Source organism: Pristis pectinata, chromosome 11 (assembly GCF_009764475.1).
Source record: "Pristis pectinata isolate sPriPec2 chromosome 11, sPriPec2.1.pri, whole genome shotgun sequence".
Classification (NCBI taxonomy): Eukaryota; Metazoa; Chordata; class Chondrichthyes; order Rhinopristiformes; family Pristidae; genus Pristis; species Pristis pectinata.
The window spans coordinates 39,621,945-39,646,729 of record NC_067415.1 but is presented as its reverse complement, the minus strand read 5'-3'; the positions used below and the strand labels follow the sequence as shown (position 1 = coordinate 39,646,729).

At 37.6% G+C, this 24,785-nt stretch overlaps 2 protein-coding genes across 3 annotated transcripts in view; one reads left to right on the top strand and one right to left on the bottom strand.

Annotated features, from left to right (window-relative positions):
• Window positions 1-24,785, top strand: part of pdcl3 (phosducin-like 3) — a 250,137-nt gene that overhangs the window by 68,491 nt on the left and 156,861 nt on the right. The gene's annotated exons all lie outside the window — the stretch shown is intronic.
• lonrf2 (LON peptidase N-terminal domain and ring finger 2) overlaps window positions 13,938-24,785 on the bottom strand; it is a 36,138-nt gene continuing 25,290 nt past the window's right edge. The window contains exons 9-12 of one of the 2 annotated variants that reach the window (XM_052026767.1): window positions 23,416-23,574; window positions 21,825-21,987; window positions 18,989-19,138; window positions 13,938-17,252 (exon numbers count right to left, since the gene is read on the bottom strand). In XM_052026767.1, the coding sequence (XP_051882727.1) occupies window positions 17,088-17,252; window positions 18,989-19,138; window positions 21,825-21,987; window positions 23,416-23,574 (637 nt within the window). In that variant the 3' untranslated portion in view covers window positions 13,938-17,087. The remainder of the gene's footprint in view (window positions 17,253-18,988; window positions 19,139-21,824; window positions 21,988-23,415; window positions 23,575-24,785) is intronic. The other variant, XM_052026768.1, reaches the window with a different exon arrangement.

Genomic DNA, 24,785 nt, shown 5'->3' with positions numbered 1-24,785 from the left:
TTAATTAATTAATCTCATGAGGCAGCAACCATTAGATGCTCAGTGTTATTGTTTTGATAATCACCTAAATCAGGCTATTGTGCAAGTAGTTACAAAGCTACATGAGTAATGTCCTTTAGAAGTATAATGCACAGACACTTATGCTATAGGAGTGATTACCATCAGAGAAACCTGTAAAATATTTACAGCAGCACTAAATTTGTGACAGTGAGGCTTCAAGGAAATTGGTAGCCATTGATGCATGACTAAATGGTATTATTAGCCCAACGGGAATCGCTGCCAAAGACGTTGTCACTTTTTATTTATTCATTTATGGAATGTGGGTGCTGGTAAGCTCAGTATTTAAGGCTCGTTGCTGGTTGCCCTTGAGAAGATGGTGGTGAACAGCCATTTTCTACATCAGCAACCCATGAGGTGAAGGTACACCCACAGTACTGTTGGATAGGGTGTTCCAGACCGTTGATCCAACAATAATGAAGCCACAGGAACATTTTTCCAAGTTAGGGTCATGTGTGACTTGGAGGGAAACCCATTCCCGTGTATCTGCCTTCTGGGTAATTGGGATCATATATTTTAGGGGTGCAATCAAAGAAGAATGCTATGATTCATTTTGTAGGTGGCACATACTGCAGCCATTGTTCTCCTGTGATGGAGTGAATGGATGCTCAGGTTGGAAGATGGAGTGCCGATCAACTGGGTTACATTGGAGACACAAGAGACTGCAGATGCCGGAATCTGAAGTAACAAACAATCTGCTGGAGGAACTCGGTGGGTCGAGCAGCATCTTTTGGGGGAAAAGAATTGTCAGCGTTTCGGCTCGAAACCCTGTGTCAGGACTCATTGGTTTCCAATGTTGTAGATTGTGCTGAGTTTCTTGAGTGCTGCTGGCACTGCACTAATCAAGGGAAGTAAAGGAGTAAATAAAATTTGTGCTTTATTAATAATGGAAAGGTTTTGGTGAGGTGAGTTACTGCTGCCAGATACCCTGTGACTAGCATGCCCTTGTAGTCATTTTGTTTTTTTCACTACTCCAGTGGAGTTTCTGGCCAATTGTAACCCTCAAGCTTTTAATATTGTTGGACAGGGGGAAATGGGGGGCATTTGCTCAGCAAAAGTACTGCTACTGAAATGTCAAGGTGAGATAAGTAGAATCTTTCTGGTCACAGGTGGTCAGTGTCTGAGTGGGACAAATATATTCAGCCCATATCTGAAAATCATCCAGGTATTGGTATTAGTTTATTATTGTCACTTGCACCGAGGTACAGTGAAAAGCTTGTCTTACAAACCAATCATACTGGTCAATTCATTACACAGTGCAGTTACATTGAGTTAGTACACAGTGCATTGAGGTTGTACAGGTAAAAACAATAACAGTACAGAGTAAAGTGTCACAGCTACAGAGAAAGTGCAGTGCAATAAGGTGCAAGGTCACAACAAGATAGATCGTGAGGTCATAGTCCATCTCATTATATAAGGGAACCGTTCAATAGTCTTATCACAGTGGGGTAGAAGCTGTCCTTAAGTCTGGTGGTATGTGCCCTCAGGCTCCTGTATCTTCTACCCGATGGAAGAGGAGAGAAGAGAGAATGTCCCGGGTGGGTGGGGTGTTTGATTATGCTGGCTGCTTCACCAAGACAACGAGAGGTAAAGACAGAGTCCAAGGAGGGGAGGCTGGTGTCTGTGATGCACTAGGCTGTGTCCACAACTCTCTGCACCTTCTTGCGGTCCTGGGCAGAGCAGTTGCCATACCAAGCCGTGATACATCCAGATAGGATGCTTTCTATGGTGCATCGGTAAAAGTTGGTGAGAGTCAAAGGGGACAAACCAAATTTCTTTAGCCTCCTGAGGAAGTAGAGGCGCTGCTGAGCTTTCTTGGCCATGGCATCTACGTGATTTGACCAGGACAGGCTGTTGGTGATGTTCACTCCCAGGAACTTGAAGCTCTCAACCCTCTCGACCTCAGCACCATTGATGTAGACAGGTGCATGTACACTGCCCCCTTTCCTGAAGTCAATGACCAGCTCTTTAGTTTTGTTGACATTGAGGGAAAGGTTGTTGTCATGACACCATTCCACTAAGCTCTCTATCTCCTTCCTGTACTCCGACTCATCGCTGTTTGAGATACGACCTACAACGGTGGTATCGTCTGCAAACTTGTAGATGTAGTTAGAGCAGAATCTGGCCACACAGTCATGAGTGTATAGGGAGTAGAGTAGAGGGCTGAGGACGCAGCCTTGTGGGGCACCAGTGTTGAGAATAATCATGTCGGAGGTATTGCTGCTTATCCTCACTGATTGCAGTCTGTTTGTTAGAAAGTCAAGGACCCACTTACAGAGGGACGTGTTGAGTCCTAGGTCTCAGAGTTTGGTGACAAGATTGCTCGGAATTCTTGTATTGAAGACAGAGCTGTAGTCAATAAACAACAGTCTAACGTAAGTGTCTTTACTGTCCAGATGCTCCAGAGTTGAGTGTAGGGCCAGGGAGATGGCCAATAGGCGAATTGCAATGGGTCCAGGTTGTCTGGTAGGCTAGAGTTGATGCGTGCCATGACCAACCTCTCAAAGCATTTCACGATGGTGGATGTCAGAGCCATTGGTCGGTAGTCATTGAGGCATGTTACCTTGCTTTTCTTTGGTACCGGGATGATAGTGGTCTTCTTAAAACAGGAGGGAACCTGAGATTGAAGCAGGGAGAGGTTGAATACGTCCTCAAGTACTTCCGCCAGCTAATCAGCACAAGATCTGAGCATGCGGCCCGGGACTCCATCTGGGCCAGGCGCTTTCCTCGTGTTCACTCTCTGGAAGACTGATCTTATGTCCTCCACTGTGATCACAGGTTCAGCTGCGTTGGTGGCTGTTAGGGTGGATGGTGACAATCCACTTCCCTTTTGTTCAAAATGTGCATAGAATGCGTTAAGTTCATCAGGAAGGGATGCACTGTTGTTAGCTATGCAGCCCGACTTCATCTTGTAGCCTGTAATGGCATGTAAGCCCTGCCATAACTGGTGGCTGGTCAGGGACTCTATTTTGATTTGGTATTGCCTCTTGGCATCCCTGATAGCTTTCTGAAGGTCCTACCTCGATTTCTTGTACAGATCAGGATCACCAGATTTGTGTGCAGCATTCCTCTCCTTCAGTAGGGAGTGGATCTCCCGGTTCATCCATGGTTTCCTGTTTGGGAACACCCGTACAGGTACTTTCTGTTGGTACCTGTATTTCAAACAGAAATTTTCTGTTTCAAACAGAAACAGAAAAAAACAGGTATTTCTGTTGGCTGGCATGGTCTGCTTCTGTATCTGAGGAGTTTTAAATGGAAATATAGAGCAACAGACCGTAAATTGTTAACAGTGAAATCTGCAGTAAATGCATCATACACAATTTGGAAACCTCTGTGATACAATAAATTGTTAATACTAATGGTATTAGTTCTGCAGAATTACAGCATTAAAAATGTTTAAGATGTCATAAAAGGCATTTAATATTTGAACTAGGGAAAAGCATGGAATCATTCCATTTTCATTTTTTATGAACTAACATCAAGAAGTCTGTTACTCCCTCATTTCACAAGCACAGTTTATTATAATCTGTGGATAAGTAAATGAAAGGACACAAAACTCAGCTTTATATTCACATAACTCATCTGGATATTTCTGCTTGTTGTCTTAATCTTTAGTTTGCACAAGAATGCTACTTAAAATTTACCCTTTTGAAACATTTCAAAATATCAGAGGAATGTAGCCACAAGTACTAAGGAGCTGTTATAAATCCCATTGGAAGTGAAAGTGCAGTGAACTGCTAAACTAAGTGAACAAATTACAGATAAACACAATTGATCTATTTCGGAAAGGTTTGGCAGTTGGATATGGATTACTCTGAAGGCAATAAATTTTCACGTCCACCAAACAGCCACAGCAAGAACTTTCCTGTAAAATAAATCTGCATTGAATAAATAGCCTAACTTTTAAGTAGGTTTGTGACAATAGATTATTTCTTTAGCTAGTTAAAATGAGAACATTTGTGTACCTAAATGTGACTGATTAGAAACTGACACTCCACTGTTAACAACATGGCTCTTGAACGATGACTTTTACTAGACAAACATCAACATCTGAATACAATCTTTTCTCTAATTTTGTTTCCGCAATATTTGTTAAGAAAATGCATACAAAATTAAATATGTAATAAATTTGAAAATATGCAGTTTCAGGTACTTTAGTTAGCATCCAATTTCATGGTTTAATTTTACGGTATCGGAATGGGCATTTTAATAATAGAAATTATCAATAACAAATTACTGCAGATTACATTTGAAGCTAAAATACTTTTTTCTATTTCCTTATTATAACAATTATACCTTCCGTAATATTAGTTAATTAGTTTATTCAATGCCACTTCAGAAGAGGGACGATCAAACTGCCATGGATCTGGAGTTGCATGTAGGTGAGGTGGGTCAAGGGGAGCAGATTTCTTCCCTCAAGGAGAGTAAAGAAATAGATGAGACTTTACATCAGTCCAGTAGTTTCTTTGACACGAATACAAGCTTTGTATTTCAGATCACATTTCAGAAAGTGATGCAATCTGAGGCAGCCGATTGGAGAGTAGCAACAGGTGGCTCTTTCTACCTTTCTTTAGTACAGTTAATTCTACATCCCAGACCCACCACCTCAGCGAGTTGCTGTGCAAACTAATATGCTTTTCTTTATACTTATACATTTGATATTGCTTATTTTGTTTAGCATTATGGTTTTATCAGGAATAATTTATATCATCTGCACCAAACAAATGTATTTGTTGAATGATCTTTGGAGCTCATAAGTTGTCTATCTTTTCACAACTTTCAAACTAAAATGTTTAATTGAGGTCGTACTCAGCAGTATAACAATGCAATTGATAACCATGCCTTACCACTTACTTCTCCGGATGACCCTATCATTTCAGTCTTCTGAGGCCGACATCTGGGCATCCTTCAAGAGAGTGAATCCACGAAAGGTGCCTGGTCCAGACGGTGTACCTGACCAAGAACTAAAGATCTGTGCGGACCAACTGGTTGGAGTATTTACGGACATATTCAACTTCTCGCTTCTGCGGTCTGAGGTTCCTACCTGCTTCAAAAAGGCATCCATTATACTGGTGCCCAAGAAGGGCATGGTGACCTGCCTCAATGACTACTGTCCGGTAGCGCTTACATCAACTGTAATGAAGTGCTTCGAGAGATTGGATATGGCGCAAATCAATTCTTGCCTCAAAGGTGACCTGGATCTGCTCCTGCCGCAACAGGTTAACAGCAGATGTGATTTCTCTGGCTCTTCACTCTGTTCTGGACCATCTGGACAACATAAACTCATACATCAGGCTGCTGTTCATCGACTACAGCTCAGCGTTCAACACAATCATCCCATCCAAACATCATCAAGCTTCAAGACCTGGGCCTCCATACTTCCCTCTGCAACTGGATACTCGACTCAAGAAGGCAACATCCATCATCAAAGATCCCCACCATCCGGGCCATGCATTTTTTCACAGCTAACATCGGATGGGCGGTACAGAAGCCTGAAGTCACACACCACCAGGTTCAAGAACAGCTACTTCCCTTCAACCATTCAGTTCTTGAACCAACTGGCAAAACCCTATTCACCACTACAGTTTAGCAACACTATGACCACTCCGATCACTTTGCACTAAAATGGACTTCTGTTTGATGGAATTGTGTTTTTTTTCTTGTAAAAATTGTGTATAATTTATGCTTAATTTATGTTTTTCTTGCGAATGCTGCTTATATGATGCTATGTGCCTGTGATGCTATTGCAAGTAACTTTTTCATTGCAGCTGTACATACATGTACTTGTGCATACAACAATAAACTCGATTTTGATTTTGGAATCACCTCAGGGTGATTCCCATTCCCAAAAGACATGTCGCTCTCTTTCATTCCTTTGGTACTTTATGCTCTGTCAAGCACCTCACTATATTCCATCCTTGCCCTTTCTTTAAAATCTTTGCTATGCTACTGCTCACTCCATACTTCACACTTCCAAGCCTTCCCTAAGATTTTCTGAGATACATTTTTCCTCTCTCTGTATCTAGACTTTCTATTTTAGTGTTTTTAATCTGCATGTCAATTTCAATGGGGTTTTTCTTCTGTGAATTCACTACCTTCCTATCCATTCTAAATCTCCCTTGCACATAATATCACAATCCCATTCAAGGTCATGTTCTGGGCCTCTTCGGAATTACCAGCATCCATGGTCGCTCAATTCCTGTGATCTCAATCACTGATACAACCATCTATCCACCAAATAAATCATTTTCTTTTGTCTCTGTTATATTGTTACCCTTTACTCTGACCTCAACTATTGCCAAAATATTCATTCATGCCTCAATCACCTCCAGACACAAGTGTGACCCCAAGTTTCCAGTTACCTTTCACTTTAATTCTCCAGCTCACTCCCAATCTGACCTTGTCATTCACCTGTACTATTCCAGTAAGGCTCAATGTAAGCTCGAAGAACAGCACTTCATCTTCTAACTAGGCATATTACAATGTGCTGGACTTAATACTGATTGCAGAAATTTCAAATAATCTTCAATTCAGTCATTTTGTTTTTGGATTTCCATTGTCATTTAATCTTGCCTCTGTCTTAAACACCATCTCCCAACATCCCTTGTTCTCTCCACCCTTACCCCTTTCAGTTTTGATGAAATTTCATTAATCTTGAACTTTAGCTCTGTTTCTTTCTCTATGAGTGCTGCCTGAATAGCTGAGTATTTGTGACATTTGTCCCTGCAAGTATCAATATGAAAGAGTTTGCAGACATTACATTGATGGTGAGAACGGGATGCTACTGCCTGCGAGTAACGCAGGAGAGTATTTTGGTATGAAGAAGTTTGAGAATATGGTTCTCTGTATCTGATAGATAGCAATATTTGAGTACTGTTCACATTCAAGTTGCAAATTACAACTTAAAACCCTGTCATAATCAAAACTACAAAAAGCTTCAAATAATCAACAATTATATACCATTTCTAATGAAAATCAGCACAGGTTGAGACATGCCTTCTGAATAATGTGTGCATCACATTGGTCAATTTTGCAGTGTTGACTGGGAATGAATTCCTAGCATAACATTTTATGGCATGGATGACCCTACCAGTTTCTGGTAATGCTTTCCTCACATCGTAAATTGACAATACTAAAAGACAAAACTTGTTAACTGGCTTTCTCTGACCCAGAACTCACCTCCCAACTCTAGAGTTAATGATCTGTGTTATGCCATTCCAATGCTGCAACAGAAGAACTTTAAAATCGCTCTATTCGTCCATAAATGTGTTTTCAAAGTATTAACTATTATTGTCATAAACTCCTCCCAAATGCTACCACTCACCTGTACACTAGGGGCAATTTACAGTGGCCAATTTGGCAAGTCTTTGGGATGTGGGAGGAAACCAGAGCACCCAGAGGAAACCCACACCTCCACACAGGGAAAATGTACAGACTCCACAGAGACAGGACTCGAGGATCAATAGCTGTACCACTTTGCTAGCCAATGTTTAATGATTAAATGCATTTAAGTGTTAAATGCATGTACCTAGAAATTCAATTCTGATCAGTTGTGCTAAACACAAACTATGTCTCCAAGATACAGTTCCACTGATTTCTCCTGTCAAGAGAGGGAGGGCAAGGGCAGGAGGAGGTGAGAGGGAAGAAGTGTGTAGGAAGGAGGAGGGATGGAGAAGAGAGTGTGGGAGAAAGGAGGGAGGAAGGAGGAGTAAAGTTGCCAACAATCCTGTTTTGAATGGGAAGCCCTGTATTTAAATGGAATGTTGTTAACCCTGCACAATATTACTACTAGGCCTTATTTCCCTCCTTAATTTTCCCAGTTCCAGTACTCAGTTGAGTCCTGGGCAGAGCTTTCACTGTCACATTGAAGGATTAGGTGGCATTTGCCTGACACTGCCATCAGAAGCTGTACCAAGGTTGGATTCACAAGTGTTGACATGGAAATTTGGAAGTTTGAAACATCAAGGAATTTAGCAAATCCACGCACAAGTTTGGAGCTGAACACTCCCATGCTCCTAGACATTTTATTCATGCTTTCAAGCAAACTGGACAATGCTTTAACTACATCTATGTGCAGGCTCAGCAAACTTCATTTAAAGGTTGCCTCACCATAGTCCATTGGAGCAGAACTCGAGTCACACAAGGGTTCTCATTTCTCCTGCACTCTGAGCAGACCACTTATATATGGTGACTCACCACATGCAGATCCTGCTTATAAACTAGCCCAATTGTCCACTAAGTGCCAGGATCTGAGATGATGGATGTCTTCTCCTTCTTCAGTCTAGGTGGCTTGTGAGTAGTCTGGGCAACTGCTATTTCTTCACTCTTTGAGATAAGAATGACAAAAGGTTGTGATCATGATGAAGAGAGGAGCATATTAAACCACCCAGCTGCAGAAGAGATTTTATGATATGCTTAAGCCATGTTTTCATGAACAATTGAATTTCTAGGCCAATGTTTTATATTGATGAAAGTGCTAAACCATGAGATGCACATAATGTTACCCTATAACACTGGCTTTTATAGTTTGTAATGTCAATGGAACTCTATGAAATTATAAGATGATTTTTAATCTTTGAGTCAGCTGATGTGTTTTGTTCCTTCATGACTGTTAACTTTAAGATAATTTTCTTGCATTTTGTGGATTAAAAGATCAGAAGGATCAAGAGTCATCCTTTGGTGAGTCCTTTGCTGCTCTTTTTTGTTGGAAAACCAAATCCTGTTGGCAGAAATTATGAAAAAGAAAATGACTGAGAGAGAAACTGTTCCCCTACCTCATGAATTTTTGCCAGTCCCGAGTTCACCAAACTGTGTGATATACTGAGCAAGTACATCATGACAACAGAAAATAGAATCATATGAACGGCCTTTCACTGACATTTGTTAGTGCAGGACTTAACAACATAATCAAAATATTCAATTTAATTTATTCAATTGCTAAAAAAGGAATTAAAAATTAAACCGTCCACAGTTGAACATAGAACATTACAGCACCGTATAGGCACTTTGGCCCACGATGTTGTGTCGACATTTTATCCTGCTCTGAGATCTATCTAACCCTTCCCTCCCACATAGAAAAATAGAGGGCTATCATTCATGTAGCTATCTAAGTGTCTCTTTAATGTCCCTAACGTATCTGCCTCCACCACCTCTGCCAGCAGTGCGTTCCACGCACCCACCCTCTGTGTAAAAAAGAACAACTTGCCTCCGACATCCCCCCATACCTTCCTCCAATCACCTTAAAATTATGCCCCTCCTGCAGCATTATCACTGCTTGCTCAGTTTAGTGGTTTTTCTGGCTATAGATTAAATCTTAATAAGAGTGAGCTTTTCTCATTAAATATGCAAATCCCAATCTATAGGCAATTACCATTTAGATTAGTGACTGATTATTTTACTTAATTGGGTGTTAAAATTACCAAAAAGCATAAGGACTTATTCAAATTTAACTTTTTACCCTTAATTGATCACGTTAAACAATTGCTTACTAAATGGTCCCCATTGTCTCTATCATTGATTGGTTGAATCAATGCGGTTCAGATGAGTATTTTACCTAAATTTTTGTATTTATTCCAGGCGGTTCCAATCTTCATCTCAAAATCCTTCTTTGATATTATTGATTCTAAAATTCTTTCATATATATGGCAGAATAAAAACCCAACGTTAAGTAAGAAATATTTACAGAAATTTTAAAAAGATGGCGGTATGGCTTTGCCCAACTTTAGATTTTACTACTGGGCAGTTAATATTAGATATTTAATTTTTTGGACACAAGATTTAGATGTAATTCAATGTCCACGATGGGTGTATCTTGAGCATGAGTCAGTGCAAGGGTTTTCATTGGCTTCTATTTTAGGAACCTCGCTCCCCTTTGCGCTTACTAAATTGAGTAAACAAATGATTAACTCAATAACTAAACATACAATATGAATATGGTTTCAATTTCGTAAATTTATTGCATTGAATAAATTCATTTTATCAAGTCCTATCCAATCCATTCCAATTTTTTTCTTTCAACCATCTAGAATTGATTTAGCTTTTTCTTTATGGAAAATGAAGGGAATAACAAGCTTTCGTGATCTATTCATTGATAATTGTCTTTTGAACAGTTGTCTAATAAATACAATTTGCCAAGATCACATTTTTTCGATATTTACAGATTAGAAGTTTTTTAAAAGTTACTTTACCTACTTCCCGATACCACATAAAATTGAAATTACAGAAAAAATTTTAGGTTTTAATCCTTATCAGAAGGGCTTGATAGCAACAATTTATGATCTGATTATGAAAATACATCTAGAGACACTTGATAAAATTAAGAATGATTGGGAAAGAGAACTTCAGATACTTTTACCTACAGAGACGTGGAAGAAAATTCTCCAATTAGTTAATACATCTTCAATATGTGCTAGACACGCTTTGATACAGTTTAAGGTGGTTCACAGGACCCATATGTCTAAGGATAAGTTAGCCTGTTTTTATCACCACATAAATCCTATATGTGACAGATGTAATTCGGAGGTGGCTTCCCTGACACATATGTTTTGGTCCTGCCCTCTTTTGGAAAAATATTGGAAAGACATTTTTAATATTATTTCATCTGTATTGAATATTGATTTACACTCTCATCCTATTACTGCAATTTTTGAGTTACCAGTGATGGATTCTGGCCATCTATCCGCTGCAGCTTGTTGTGTGATTGCATTTGTTACATTAATGGCCAAGAGATCCATTCTATTTAAGTGGAAGGATCCTATACCTCCTACAACATTTCAATGGTTTTCTCAAACTATAACATGTTTAAACTTAGAAAAAATTCGGAGTGGTACTGTTGATCCTTCGCTTAAATTTGAGGAAATTTGGAGCCCATTTATTCAGTATTTCCATATGATGTAAGTCGACCTTCTTCGAATCCCTTTCAATAACCGTCTATTTGAATATAGAGGAGCGGAGCTAATGACATAATAGTGTTTTTCAACTGAAGAAATATGACAGTCCAGCTTTTTTTGTAGTTTTTGATTTGCTTTTATTTTTTTTGTTGTTTTATGTTTTTTTTTAATTTTGGGGTTCTCTTTTCATATAATCAAATTTCTTTTCAAATTCTTTTGTATCATGTTGATTTAGTAAGAAATTGGGAGGTTCAGATTATATATTTTACTCCCTGTGTTTGTATATGTTAACTGTTATTATTGTTATCCCCATCTCTTCACACCATGTGTATAATTACTATTGTTGTGTATTAATCCGAAAATTAATAAAAAAGATTGAAAAAAAATTATGCCCCTCGTGTTAGCCATTTTCACCCTGGGAAAAGGTCTCTGACTGCCCACTCGATCTATGCCTCTTATCATCTTGTGCACCTCTATCAAGTCACCTCTCATCCTCCTTCGCTCCAAAGAGAAAAGCCCGAGCTCACGCAACCTATCCTCCTAAGACATGCTCTGCAATGCAGGCAGCATCCTGGTGAATTTCCTCTGCACCCTCAGCAGCTGAAAACAGTTTGCCATTATTTCCAAGTGAAATGCTACAATATTCATAAGCAATACATTTATAGGTGATATTTGAGAAAGGTTTGTTGAAATATAGAATTCAGCTGTGCTGTTTAACTGCATTGTGTCTGTTTATTTTCGTTGGGCTCATCGCAAGGAAGCTAATATAATTGCTTGCCCAGGCAATATGCAATGAGTTAATTAAGTTATGCACTTGCATGCTATCCAGTGCAAGAGCCTAAAAGCATCTCCTGTCCAGCACTGGAATGATTGCAGGATAAAGAGATTGAGGACAACCATGGCTTTGACAGCCAGTGGTATTAGGCGGCCATTATGTTCAGCAGCAGCAGGTCAGTAAGCTGCAAAAAATCCATTTTCCCCGATTATCTTCCTCATTAATCACAAGTAGTTGAACATCAACCTTTTGGCGCGGTAAATTTGGCAACAAATAATTGAAATGTCTTTAGGGTTAAAGCTTCTAAGGGGTTCAGCAGCACACAAAAAGTATGGTGTGCATTGCACCAGCAAAGTATGCATGTAGGTATTAGGCTATAGTTAAGCAGGTCATAAACTGGTAAATATGCTTCTAGTTGCATTCTGGCAAACCAGAATGATTTTAGGTTTCAAGTTAAAAATGGCCCCATCGCTCCACGACAAAGCTACTGTAAAGGCTTCCTCAGGTAACTTAACTAGTTAACTTCTACAATCTTCAATCAAGATAACTCCCTGACACAACAGACATAGAAGGCAGCTTTTGAGAACTTTTAAGACACCAGGAGCGAACTCACTTCCACTGTGTTTAATAGCACACTGTGCTTCTATGAAGAGCAGCAATCTATATCCTCTTCTCCACTGTGCTTTCAAAATTCCATAATTTCAAATATAGCATGGATTCTTTAGATCTTCACAAAGTATCGCCACAAATACAAAGCTTGCCTCACAAGAATTCTTGAAAAAGTAATCTCCACTGCATCAAGTAACCATTGTGCTTTTATAAAACTAGAAATAGAAAAATCCAAAAAGCACAGATAATGAAGATTAGTCACTTGAAATTCTCTTTCATATGATTAATAAAATGACTGTTGCAGAAATGGTTCAGGTTAAAGAGACTGTAAAACAGATTGTTTCTGCCCTATGGCCTCACTCCTAGATTTTCTTCCATGTGTAATGTTAGTAATTTCACTTGGCCCCTAGCTAGTTTTAAATAATTTGCTGTGTGTCGTATTAATTCAGCATAATTTCTATTTATCTTTACACAAAAGGCAAAATAAAATCAAGAGTAGACATTATTAACAAACAAAAAAAATCATGGCTTGAGAGAACAATGCTATTCTTATAACCTAGCTGACAGTCCAAGTTGTGACACTTTACTCTGGATATTATAAGCCACTAGGTGTAGCATAATGTACAATCCAGTGTCTCAAGTTTCAACCAACTCATTTTATGAGCATAATGTTTCTAAAAAGTGTTGCCTTAGCAACAGGGAATCTTAACCCAGCATTCATGTCAGAGCTTTGACCTCAACCCATCACTCTGTAAGAGGCAGCATTATAAGGTTAAGAATTAAGCTACAAGTTGAACTAACTGGAAGTTTGCCCAATCCTCAAGTTGAGGTCTCAATATCTCATTGACATTCAAAATCATAAAGCAACTTTATAATATACAGAAAAGAATCATAAATCAGCTTATGCAGGTCCAATTTCTGTCAGATAAAAAGGGTGAAAAGCCAGAGCTATCAAGCTTTCTCAGTAACAAAATTCAGCAGCAAAGGTTAGATTTCATTCTCCATTCGAATATGGAAGAGTTCAAGGCAACAACATACCACCTCCAAGGTTAATTAGGTGTAGGCAATAAATACAATCCTTCCCAGCAATACCAACATCCAAAAAACAAATTAAAAATATAGCTCAGTGCTCAACTAATCTCATTCTATAATGGTGCCTCCAGCTTTTTACATTTAAAAAATGCTTAGTTTTAAAATTTTATAGGTTTCCAAAATACATTTTGATATGTATCCTGGTGCAGTGATTGGATCATATTTGAAATGCAAATGTTTGGTGCAGTTTCCACTGTGATCCAATCACCAAACAAGCGTGGAATGTTTGTAATTCATGCACTTTTCAAATATTGCTAAGCTGACATCTGTTTACCATAGTATTTGGACCAAGTCTGCTGTTTTATTGCAATTACCCATACCATTTATTGATAAAGGAAAACAATTTTATTACTGTGTTAATTTGGAAGAAGGAACCCCTCTGTACTAGCCCAGAGGTGAGGATATCTCATCACGAAGCTGGCCTTACTGCACATTCTATTCAAAAGAGGATGAATGGAAAATAGAGGATGTTAATTATGCAAAACAGTGACAAAAGACAAATTTAAGTAGTTTTTAAATCCAAATAAATATATTTTGTACTTTGTATAATACATATTTACACAAGAAATTGCAGCATCTTATATTAAACACTTTTGAATCATGGAAAACAAGCACAGAATCAAAACATAGTAACACATCATACAATGGCGCAAATACATTTTGAACAGTAAATTAAAAGATCTGGGGCCAGAAATTAGTCCTTGGTTGCTTGTACTAAATTCAAAGTTTGAGGGATTTATACTGTGGAACTGCTACTTTATTATTTATTTAGTGCCAAGGGTCAGAGGACAAATTTCTACCCCACAGACTTTAGGTTAAAAGGCCTCTGGTCAAATATATTTTAAATGAAAAATGCTTTGTATAGAACCTTAAGATTCAAAACTTAAAAGTTTGTTAGTTTCCGGTTCAAGTTCAATGAGGTAGCATACCATGTGTATCTATAATCAGAATGTAAACTGGTCTGGGGTTTGCATTGGTATATTTTAATTGGTGAAATACCAAATGCTAGATTCTTTTGCCTGTTACAAATTGCAACATGGTATTAACTTTCATATCTATACAACTTAGAAAACTGTGTGCAAAATCAAGAATGAGAGGTTGTATATTTTATTACCTAACAAAGTAAAAATGCTTTGTAGGTAACAATTGTTTAATGTTAACACAGCCACAGTTGAGAATTCGTCATGCAAGTGTTTACCACTATTGCAAAACAAATTCTGCATTTGTATATATGCTCCATAAAAGTTATGATAAATTTCAAAAACAATATCAAGATGAGTACAAATTGACAATATTTGGCCAATGCTTTTTCATGAGCTATGTCTCGTAACAAATATATATCCTTGTTCTTTTTGGTTTCAACTTCAACAATTGCAAAAAGTGTGTCCAAGCAGTCCTATAGTTTGAAAATGCATATGAAATTGTACAAATTCAGCAAATGTATTACCACAAATTAGTGAATCCTTTTCTACATTGCAAAATAACAGCACAGTAAAATGGCACTTTACAAACCTTGGTAACAATTCACAGCAACAATGAATTTTTCAAACACAATGAGTATTTCACATTACAAGTGTGCAATATTTTTAACAGGCAAGTTACTAGAACTTTGACAACATTGCTAGAAATTAGAAGAAACAGATTCTAAGTAGTTGAGTGGCACAATGTTACTCAGCAATTGAAGAAAACTGGTTCAAATTATAGTAAGGAAATGAAGGAATTCAAATAAGTCAAAGTAAAATTAACATTTGCCAGAAAAATAAGACTCAGAAGGATGGGAGGTAAAAAAAAAACAGAATTCAGAATTTTCCTGTACCAGTTAATTTCTTAAGAATTACTGAGCTTTAAGAGTAATAATTAACAATTTAAACTAAGTTGAAGTCATGTTTCAGAGATAGTTAAGATCGGAAACAACAACGGCAGAAGAAGATAGTGACTGGAAATTTACTGCCACCCATCTGCATACAATCATGACTGAAGCATGATGAATTTATACTCTGCTTTTAAAATCAAAAAGTTACTCATAGATAATTAATGATAAAAAACAGATGCCAAATCTGAAACCTAGAGTGATGTAATATTAACTGAAGTTCCATCCTGTGAAGTTATGCAATAAGATACAAGTTTCTTCCAAAATCTCCATATGTTAACTTCACAAACAATCAAATTGACCAATTAGGCTAAGAACAGGCAATTGAAATAATTAGGTGGAGGAAAATGCTAGGGACAGAATTTCTCCAATCTGCTATCATGAGCCTAACTTGAATGGTACTGAATAATTCAACTTGGAAACAGGCTTACCTGAGAAAATAAATCCATTAAACCTCAGTAAAAAAAAATTCCAGCAATGAAATTTTATTTTGTGATAATCAAGTTCTCCCGATTTAAAGACACTGTCCAGTGTAGAATAGATAAGGTCTCTATCAATTCCCAATCTGAATTAAAGCTGACTTCAGCACCTACATGCAAGGGTGGGAACAAAATTCTGACTAGGTTTTCCACTCTAAATCCATGTCTAATTATCTTTTGGAAAGTTACTTGGCTAGGACTACAAGTGAGATCTGGATTTAGATTGAAATTGCATTGCTCTCTCCCTTCTGGTACCCTGGTAATGCTCAGTCTGGACAGACTTAAACATCCAGCTAAATGAGACATCAATAGGCCATCAGGTGTGACATGATTGTAAATCATGGATTATTGCTACTATTTCCATCATCTGTCCTCGAGGCAAAAAAATAAAATATGCTCTTGATGACACTGAAGTAACTATTGAAGAGGAAACTTTATACTAGCAGTATCAAACTCACCCAAATTTGAGGTAGAACATTTTCCTTCAATGCTGCAGACTTCAGACATAGTTAACCCCTAATATTATGGTAATTTCCCTTAATCTTAAAGTTTTGAAAAGAATATCCAGGATGGCTCTGCTCTGTATCAACAACACTGTACATGCAGAGAATGACATACAAGTTTAATCTACAGTATAACATATGATATCTTGGTGAGATGAATGGAAACAACCCTAAGATCTCCCTACAAAAGATTCCTACTAGTAGTATAAACAGACCATGTGTTATCCATTCAATAATGACAATCAATGAAAAATAACTTCTCCCATACACTGCCCATATTCCAAATTCAGAACAGCAATTTGAAAATTTGAGTTTCAGCTCTGCCACTCTTGACTTCCGGAAAGGTCAAAGACTTACAATCTATGGTCATTATCTGCATTGCTTCAAGTCTATGTAGCATTGTCTGCCACCTCAGATTTGAAGACTTTAATTTCACCTTGCCAGTATTGTAACAAAATGTATTCCTCAATAGTTCTGCACAATGAATTTTTATTTATTAGGAGTGGTCGACTCAACCTACAGATACTTTATCTAAGACTCTTTCAGTAATAAGAGAATGTTTTCTAAAACAGCATTGATGGTTTCAAATACAACTCTGGAACCAAAGGACAATTCTAACACATGAAATTTAATTGCTTGTAAGCACGTTTTCTTAGACTAATTTATGTGGAAAGGAGCAATTCACTGCTTCATTTTTCTTTTCAAAAGTTACATTATTTTGGTTCAGATGGGGCTTCAAAAACTTTTCCATATGTAGATTAGACCAAAAAGTAACACATTTGGAAGGCAGCTATAAATCCCATCAAATCATCATCACAATGATCGGAACTGTCGTCGGGTCACAAACACTAATACACGGCGAATAGCAATAAGGCGATTTTTGAGTGAGGTCATTGAAAGAACCGCTAGCTGAGCACGACTTTCCAAAGGTAATACAGCTAACAGCCACCAACACCAGGCAGGGCCATCTTGACTTGACTGCAATATAAACACAACAATTAACACATTTGTTCTTTATGTTCAAAGCCTCTCAGCCTGAAATGCCATTCTATGCCATCTACTTTATCTTGTCCTGAGGGAGGTATTAACAAATGGAATATGTATTTCGCAAACCTTCACCCGAATCTGATATTTACATTTTATTTTTAAATACTAGATCTTCAGAATATTAGTCAGACCATCCACAAAACCTTTAGTTTCTAAAACACTTGAAGTTTACTTTCTTTTTACAACTATTGAATCCTATTCTCTCAGTTACCAGTCATCTGCGCCGAGGCCTCCACCAAAGTCATCAGATTGCAGAATTGTTTGGCAAGGTGACTTTATTTCTTCACATCCACCCAATTGTATCCAAGAGCAAAAAAATTCTGCAAGGATGAAGAGTTTACTGGTATGGAGTAAAGAATATACTCCACAATAGTAATTTGGCACTGCACATGCAGAGTTAAATGCAGGAATCTATAAGCCGCTGTCAAAGAGAGTTCACCCCAGATTTTCCACTCAAAAGCAGACAGATCCACTCAGACTTGCAAGCTTTTAAGTACTTAACCAGGCAGGAGTTCAGGATAAATCAGGCATTGGCTAAAGCATAACCTTTTACTCTCATTTCCAGCCCATGGGCATTCTGCACATTCCAGTGAACTCCCAGGCCAGGAATTCTGCCCAGCGAGCCCATCACTGCCTTACACTTGCTACAGGTACAAAAGCTCCATTGAAATCAATGGGAGCAAATGGCTGCTGGGAAAATGCTAGGGACATAATTTTTTTATATATACAATAAAGTCAGTTAGTTAAAAAGTATTTACATTTATTTAAGTGGCGAGTGTTAATGCATTTTTTTTAAAAGATTGAGCCCTTTAGAGATTGTAAATGTCAGGTAAGCACAAGGACAGACATCATGAGCTGTTAAAGCCATTCTGGGAGTACAGCCAGCCACATGTATTCAGGAAGCCCTTGTGCTGACCTCCCTGATCAGCTAGGAGCCGGACACTTGGTGGAAGACCATTCCCAGAACCATACAAGAAACAGCATAGTCCAAGTACACAAGACTAGCAATCTTGGAATCAACAGAAGATTTACCCCATCCTGTTAATATAACGGCATGAACTCTGCTTGCCCACTAAAGACAGTGAACATTTGACAGTGTGGCAAGTGATAATAAATGTCAAACAACCTTGGCTCCAGAAAATTTAACGATAATATCTAACACTACTAATATGTGAGAGAATTTTTAAAAAAAAATTGTCTCCTCTCTCACTAAATCCTAAGCAAATCTCATTTGTTTTCTATAGATGATCAAAAACAGTTTATATTTCCTGATTTAGCCTTTCTGATTTATGTGGCGTTTCCACAATTTGGTTGAAGAACCATGCTGCTTCTTTTCCTCCTCAAAGACACCACAGGTTCCCTATAGAGGGCATCAAACTGAATCACTACAATACTACAATTGCCCCCTCAGGAGAGAGAAAACTGAGTAACTATTAGCAAGGTCAAAAGTATGCATTATCCTTTTGTTTCCCACTGAAAAGTCCTTTCCAAGTGGTTGGAAACCAATTATATCTAACAATTTTATAGTAGTATATGCACCGCACCATTCAGGTTTTACTGATGAGAAAGACACTGCTTTAGAGTTAATAACTACATCACAGTAATCAAGCTCCAATATTGTCATCAGTTTAATTGCACCCACAATATTACTGTGCATTCCTATTTACCTGAGGTATTAGCTCCTTTCCTGGCATTGGTCCAAAATGATTCAGAATTTGAGTTCTCATATCATCCTTGAGTGATTTAAACCAATTTAATGCTTGGTCATACACTGAGTTAGACAGACAGACAAGTTCATTATACTCTTCGCCTTCCACCTGTTGGAACCAGAAAAATATATCACTTAAAAGGAAATGAACAACACTTCAGGGAAAAAAAAACAAGCTTTTGGTAATATTTGATTTAAATATTTTTTCCCACAAGATCAAATTGCTAGTGCATACAACCAGTAACTATATTGAAACTCTCATATATTAGCAAATCTCCATTTAGAAAATCTGTTTTAAGTATCATGTCATTTCCTCATATTGTAAACTGACTATAAGTTTTACAGTTACCTTAGTTCAGTCCCTAAAAATACTGTACTTTGACAATTAAAAAAATACTATAATTGGGTGTTAGAAACAAAACTTGCAAATTCACAGTCAGAATCATTGTTCCTGCCTTCTAAAAAAGCTAAACTCAGGATTTTGCTAACTCCAATTTAGTGATAACACCATTGTCTTTGAATCTTAATGGAAAATTGTAAAATATATTGAGCCAGCAATGCCAACATAACTGACTAAACATGCAAAAGAACATATCATTTTGAACAAAAACTACTTTGGATTAAACTCATCCTTAAAGTCTTCCTGGTTCAGGCCTAATCCACAAAACCAAGTCTCCAGATCAAAAAATTCTATTAATTTTCTTAGCCACACAATCACTAATAAATATTTTCAACATTTCAGATGGAATATTTAATTTACTAAAGGGAAGATGAAAAAGTATCAATTTACATTCTTCAATTGAGTCTGATTAAATGTTTAATTACTCAATTTTAATTAAAACAAAAGATTTATTCAATTCAATGCTTGTTGATAGCTTAAGTGTTTGGGACATTAAAAAGCATTCAAAGTTCTTGACAAACTTGATACCAGACTTTTGAACATTTTTTATTATTCAACTGGTTTCTGGGCAGGGCCTGTTCTATACTATCCATGTGTAGGCATTTTCACATGCAAGACTCCACTGTTAAATTGGGCATTGTCTTTTTTTAAATTGGGATGGCTTCAGGCCACAAGTTAACAATGGTGTATCTGAAAAGACAAGTTCAAATTTATACATCAGCTGTGAACCTGGGCAACTCATGTTGTGGATAATGAGGACCTGAAAGTTTAGATTTATAGAAAGCATTTGATAAGATGCTGGATCAAAGATTGTGGTAAATAAAAGCTCATGGGTAAGAGGTAATGCACGAGCGTTAACAGAAAATCGTCTGATTAACAGGAAAAAGCGAATAGACATATATGGAGACACAAAAAATTCTGCAGATGCTGGAATCTGGAGCAATACACAAAAAGTGCTGGAGGAACTCAGCAGGTCAAGCATTATCCATAGAGGGAAATTAACAGTCGACGTTTCGGGCCAAGACCCTTCATCAGGACTGGAAAGGGTTTATGTCTCCGTAGATATATGTGGGTTGTTTTCTGGTAGACTAAACATAACATGTGCCAGAGAGATTGGTGCTGGGGCCTCAGTTTATAGTATGTATAAATTACTTGGATGAAGACATCTAAAACTATAGTTATGAAATTTGCTGATGATAGAGTAAGATGTGAAGAGGAAATAAGGAAGCTACAAAAGGGATAGAGATAGATTAAGTGAGCAGGCAAAGATCAGGAAAATATTAGAAAATACAAAATTGTGTAATTTGGTAAAAAAATAAAAAAAGTATATTATCAAAATGGTGCGAGATTGCAGAACTTCAAGATGCAGAAGGATCTGGCTGTCCTAGTATATGATTTGCAAAGAGCTAGTATGCAGACACAGCAAATAATTAAGAAAGCTAAGAGAATGTTATCATTTATTGCTAGAGGATTTGAAAAGTAGGGAGGTTATGCTTCAGTTATATAGCACATTGGAGAGGCCATACCTGGAGTAATATGACAGTTTTAGCCTCCTCAAGGAAGGATTTAATACACTGGAAGTAGCTCAGGTTTACCACGCTAATACTTGGAATGGGTACGTAGGCTTATGAGGAGAGGTTGACAGGCTTTGTATCCACTGGAATTTAGAAGAGCAAGAGGGGGACACTGAAACAAAAAGGAACCTGAGATGTCTTAGGAAAGTGGATGTGGAGAGGATGTTTCCTCTTGTGGGAGAATCTAGAACTTGGAATGCCTGTTTAAAAATGAGGGTTTGCCCAATTATTTCAGAGATGAGGCAAAATTTTCACTGAGAGAGAGTTGTGAATGTTTGGAACACTCTTCCTCAAAAGGAAACGGAAGCAGAGCCTTTAAATGATTTTAAAGACAGGGATAGAGGTAGGTACTTGATAAGCAAAGGTGGTGAAAGGTTACTGTGGGTTGAAGGGAATATGGACTTGAAGTTATAGTCAGGTCAGCCATGATCTCCTAAGATGGGTGAACAGGCTTGAGGGGCTGAGTGGCCAAATCCTGCTCCTAATTTTTATGTATGATCATATGGTCACCTTTGGCAACATGTTCTCCGGCCTGCAGCACTTTGCTGAAGCTAGTTCAGTGATGCAAACCACTATCTGATGATGGGATGGACCAATCTCCCATGCAAAATAATAAAAACTCCATTGCTCAACCAAATTACTTCAGAAATCGAACTAAACGAAAAACATTACCATCACCCTTTTCCATAAACTGCTTTCAGGAGCATGGACTAACTGAGACTTGGAAAAAAAACATTTCTTTTTGTTGTGGCATTGAAACGTTGATTGCTAAAGTAAGGCCCAGGAAAGAGAACATTTTACATAAATCTTCTGACATTTACCTGCTTGTCTTCCAGATATTCAATATTAGCAGTATTATAACCATCTCGCTGGCCATGGTGTAAAACTTTAAATCGACGCTTGCCAACAGTATCAACTACAGAACGACCATCAGGAAAAAACTTCACATCCCTGATTTCCAGCATGCAGCCATAATCAGCAAACCTGAACAAAAAAAAGCACACAAACGTAGAACAGCATTGCTTGGCATAATTTATTGCAAACAATAATGGGACACCTGTTGGATGTTAGTTTAGGAACATGAAAGGTGGAGAAAGAAAAATACTCCTATCGCATTGAACATTATGGGGAAATAAGTCTTGGGGTGGTGGAGCCAGGAACTAAAGACTGCATAATCTCAATTTAAAATAGTCAATATAGCACTTGCATCATGCATGCCATGTAACCTATCTAAAACTTAATTTCCTTTTGTACTCAAAAGCCAATCATTTCCAAGTCCATATTTTTTTCTCAACAATACATTCCAAATGGTTGAGCTATCATACCAGCATGAGAATGGATCACATAACGAGCAAGGATCACATAACTCTACTGTACTCAATTTCAGTAACCCCTCATTAAATATTATTGGGGCTGTATCTATACTTTCCTTCAATCCATATACTGGTATTCAGCCACTCTGTATTCCTTCCATCTTTGAAATCTGTTCTTTAGTTTCCTTCCTAACTTTTAACTGTTATGGTCATACTTTCCCTTTACACTTTCAACAGATTATAACAACTTTGCTTTAAAATTCCCACTAATGAAGTTTTCCAGCATCTACCTGATGCTACCATTTCCTCATTGGTAGCTCTCCTATCAGCCCCTCGCCTATCCCACCACAAAAATACTGCTATCAATATAATTTATTTTGGGTCAATAATTGTTAGCGTGGTTTTAACATTTCCTCCTCTAATTATGCCAGCCATTTCTTACTGCAAGAGTAACTCTTTACCCACTGCTTTTATATTGGTTCAGCTCAAACTTCCCCCACAATGAACTGGTTCACAAGCTTCCTCTACTTTGGCTTGTGATGGGAAAGGAGTCAAAATATCTTGTTAAAATTTCAAGCATATATTTTTTAAAATCTACTACCCATTACATTACAGTTGTAGTCAATCAATTTTTAATAAACTAAATATGCAAAGCATCACAAAACTTGCTCTATCAAAACAATCTGTTTGGCTAAGACCATACCAAAATAATATCACTCAAAAGTGCTAAATGTAAAGAACACTCAAAAGTGTGTTATTTTGGCAAGGTGAGACAAAGTATTCTTCACATTTAGTACATTCAAAAATCACTTTGCACCTAACAAATTATTTCTGAAGTGTAATCATTGTTAAGATGTTAGCAGATGCAGCTGCCAATCTGCAGAGAGCAAGGTCACAAAAGTTAAATTAACATGCGATCTACATTGCTTCTGTGTTAAATGCTGGTCACTGTTCAAAGAAATGCAGGAGGAATTTCCAGTCTCAGAAGTCATTTTCTGAAATGGCCCTTGATCCATTTGTATGCAAACTCAAAAGTGATACCACTGAGCCAAGGATGGCACTGGTACGGTATACATATTCAGGTTATCTTCGCACATACCCTTTAAGCTCATTTCCAATGCACATTCCAAATTGCTTGGTGCCAGTTTCCATACACCTGCGAATCATGAGTCGATAACGTGGTTCAAAAACATGAAGAGGACATGGAATAGTTGGGAAGCTCATGGTGCAGACAAAAATCGGAACATCTTCAGTGAGGCTACAAAAGTAAATAAATATGCATTCGCTCAATGTTCACTTGCTCCTTTGGTGGTTTAATTGTTTGTAGAAATGTTGGGGAAAAATGGTCAAAGTAATGCTACTGGCGATTCAGTGACTGACAGTAGTTGGAAACTCAGTTCTTAATTGCATGTGTTAAAGTGCAGCCATCTTTTAAAAGGAGTTTTAACATTTAACTGAGCATTAGAATGAATTCTACACCAGATGGTCTCCAAGAAAAAAAGCACACATTTACCCACTTTGTTTCCATAATTCCTTTGGAATTTCACCATGCTTCTTACCCCTGCCAACTTTAATGCTGAAATTTTGCTTTGACCATTTAATTCCAGAAGTAAATTCTTAAATTACCTTCGGATCACTGCATGAACCTCTGTCACTTAGAGCCATCTGTACTTGAACCCTGAATAACTGAAAACGATCTGCTTCTATCTACCCCATTCTTTTAACATTTTCAATTCCTATAACATCTGATAGGAATTTTTAGAGCCTCACTTATTTACCGAATGCAGTCAGAATCCTGCTCTATATCCTTAATTTGCAATATTTCTCCTACTAAATGGCATGCAAAGAACTCTAAGGACCTTAAATCGGCTTGCAATTATACCACACGATTTCTATATTATACATCTTAGTACTAAATCCTATAAGATACATGTAATTTAATGTAAAAATCAAATCAGACAGCATTAATTCTCTACATTCTTCAATGAGATTACTCAGTGTTTTTATCTGGAAGGGCCATCTGCTCCAGTTGCCTTTATAGTACTACTTGAAGCAACATCAAAACCTATCAGTTAAGTAATTTTGCTTCTTGTGCTTTGCTGCTACATTTGACAATAGCACTTCCCGTTAAAGCGCAACAAACAAATGGCAAGTTGTTGATGTCACATATTCCACTTGATGACCTATTTGTTATTTGCTTTTAATAGATCCATGCTGATTGTATTTATTGAGTCATGTCCTTCACAATCAATCCTGGTCCCAATTATCTTTTTGTGAGATTTGATGGCTTCACTCCCTTTTTTCCCCTGAACTGGGATGTAACTGTTGCAATCCTCCAATCTTCTAGCACCACTTCCGTGTCTTAACAGCCTTTGGTGAAGTTCGGAGGAGACATCTTCAACTGATTTTTACAGTTTTACATTTCTTTGTCGTGTTAATCAGATAATGTCCCAAAAACTTGTGTCAATG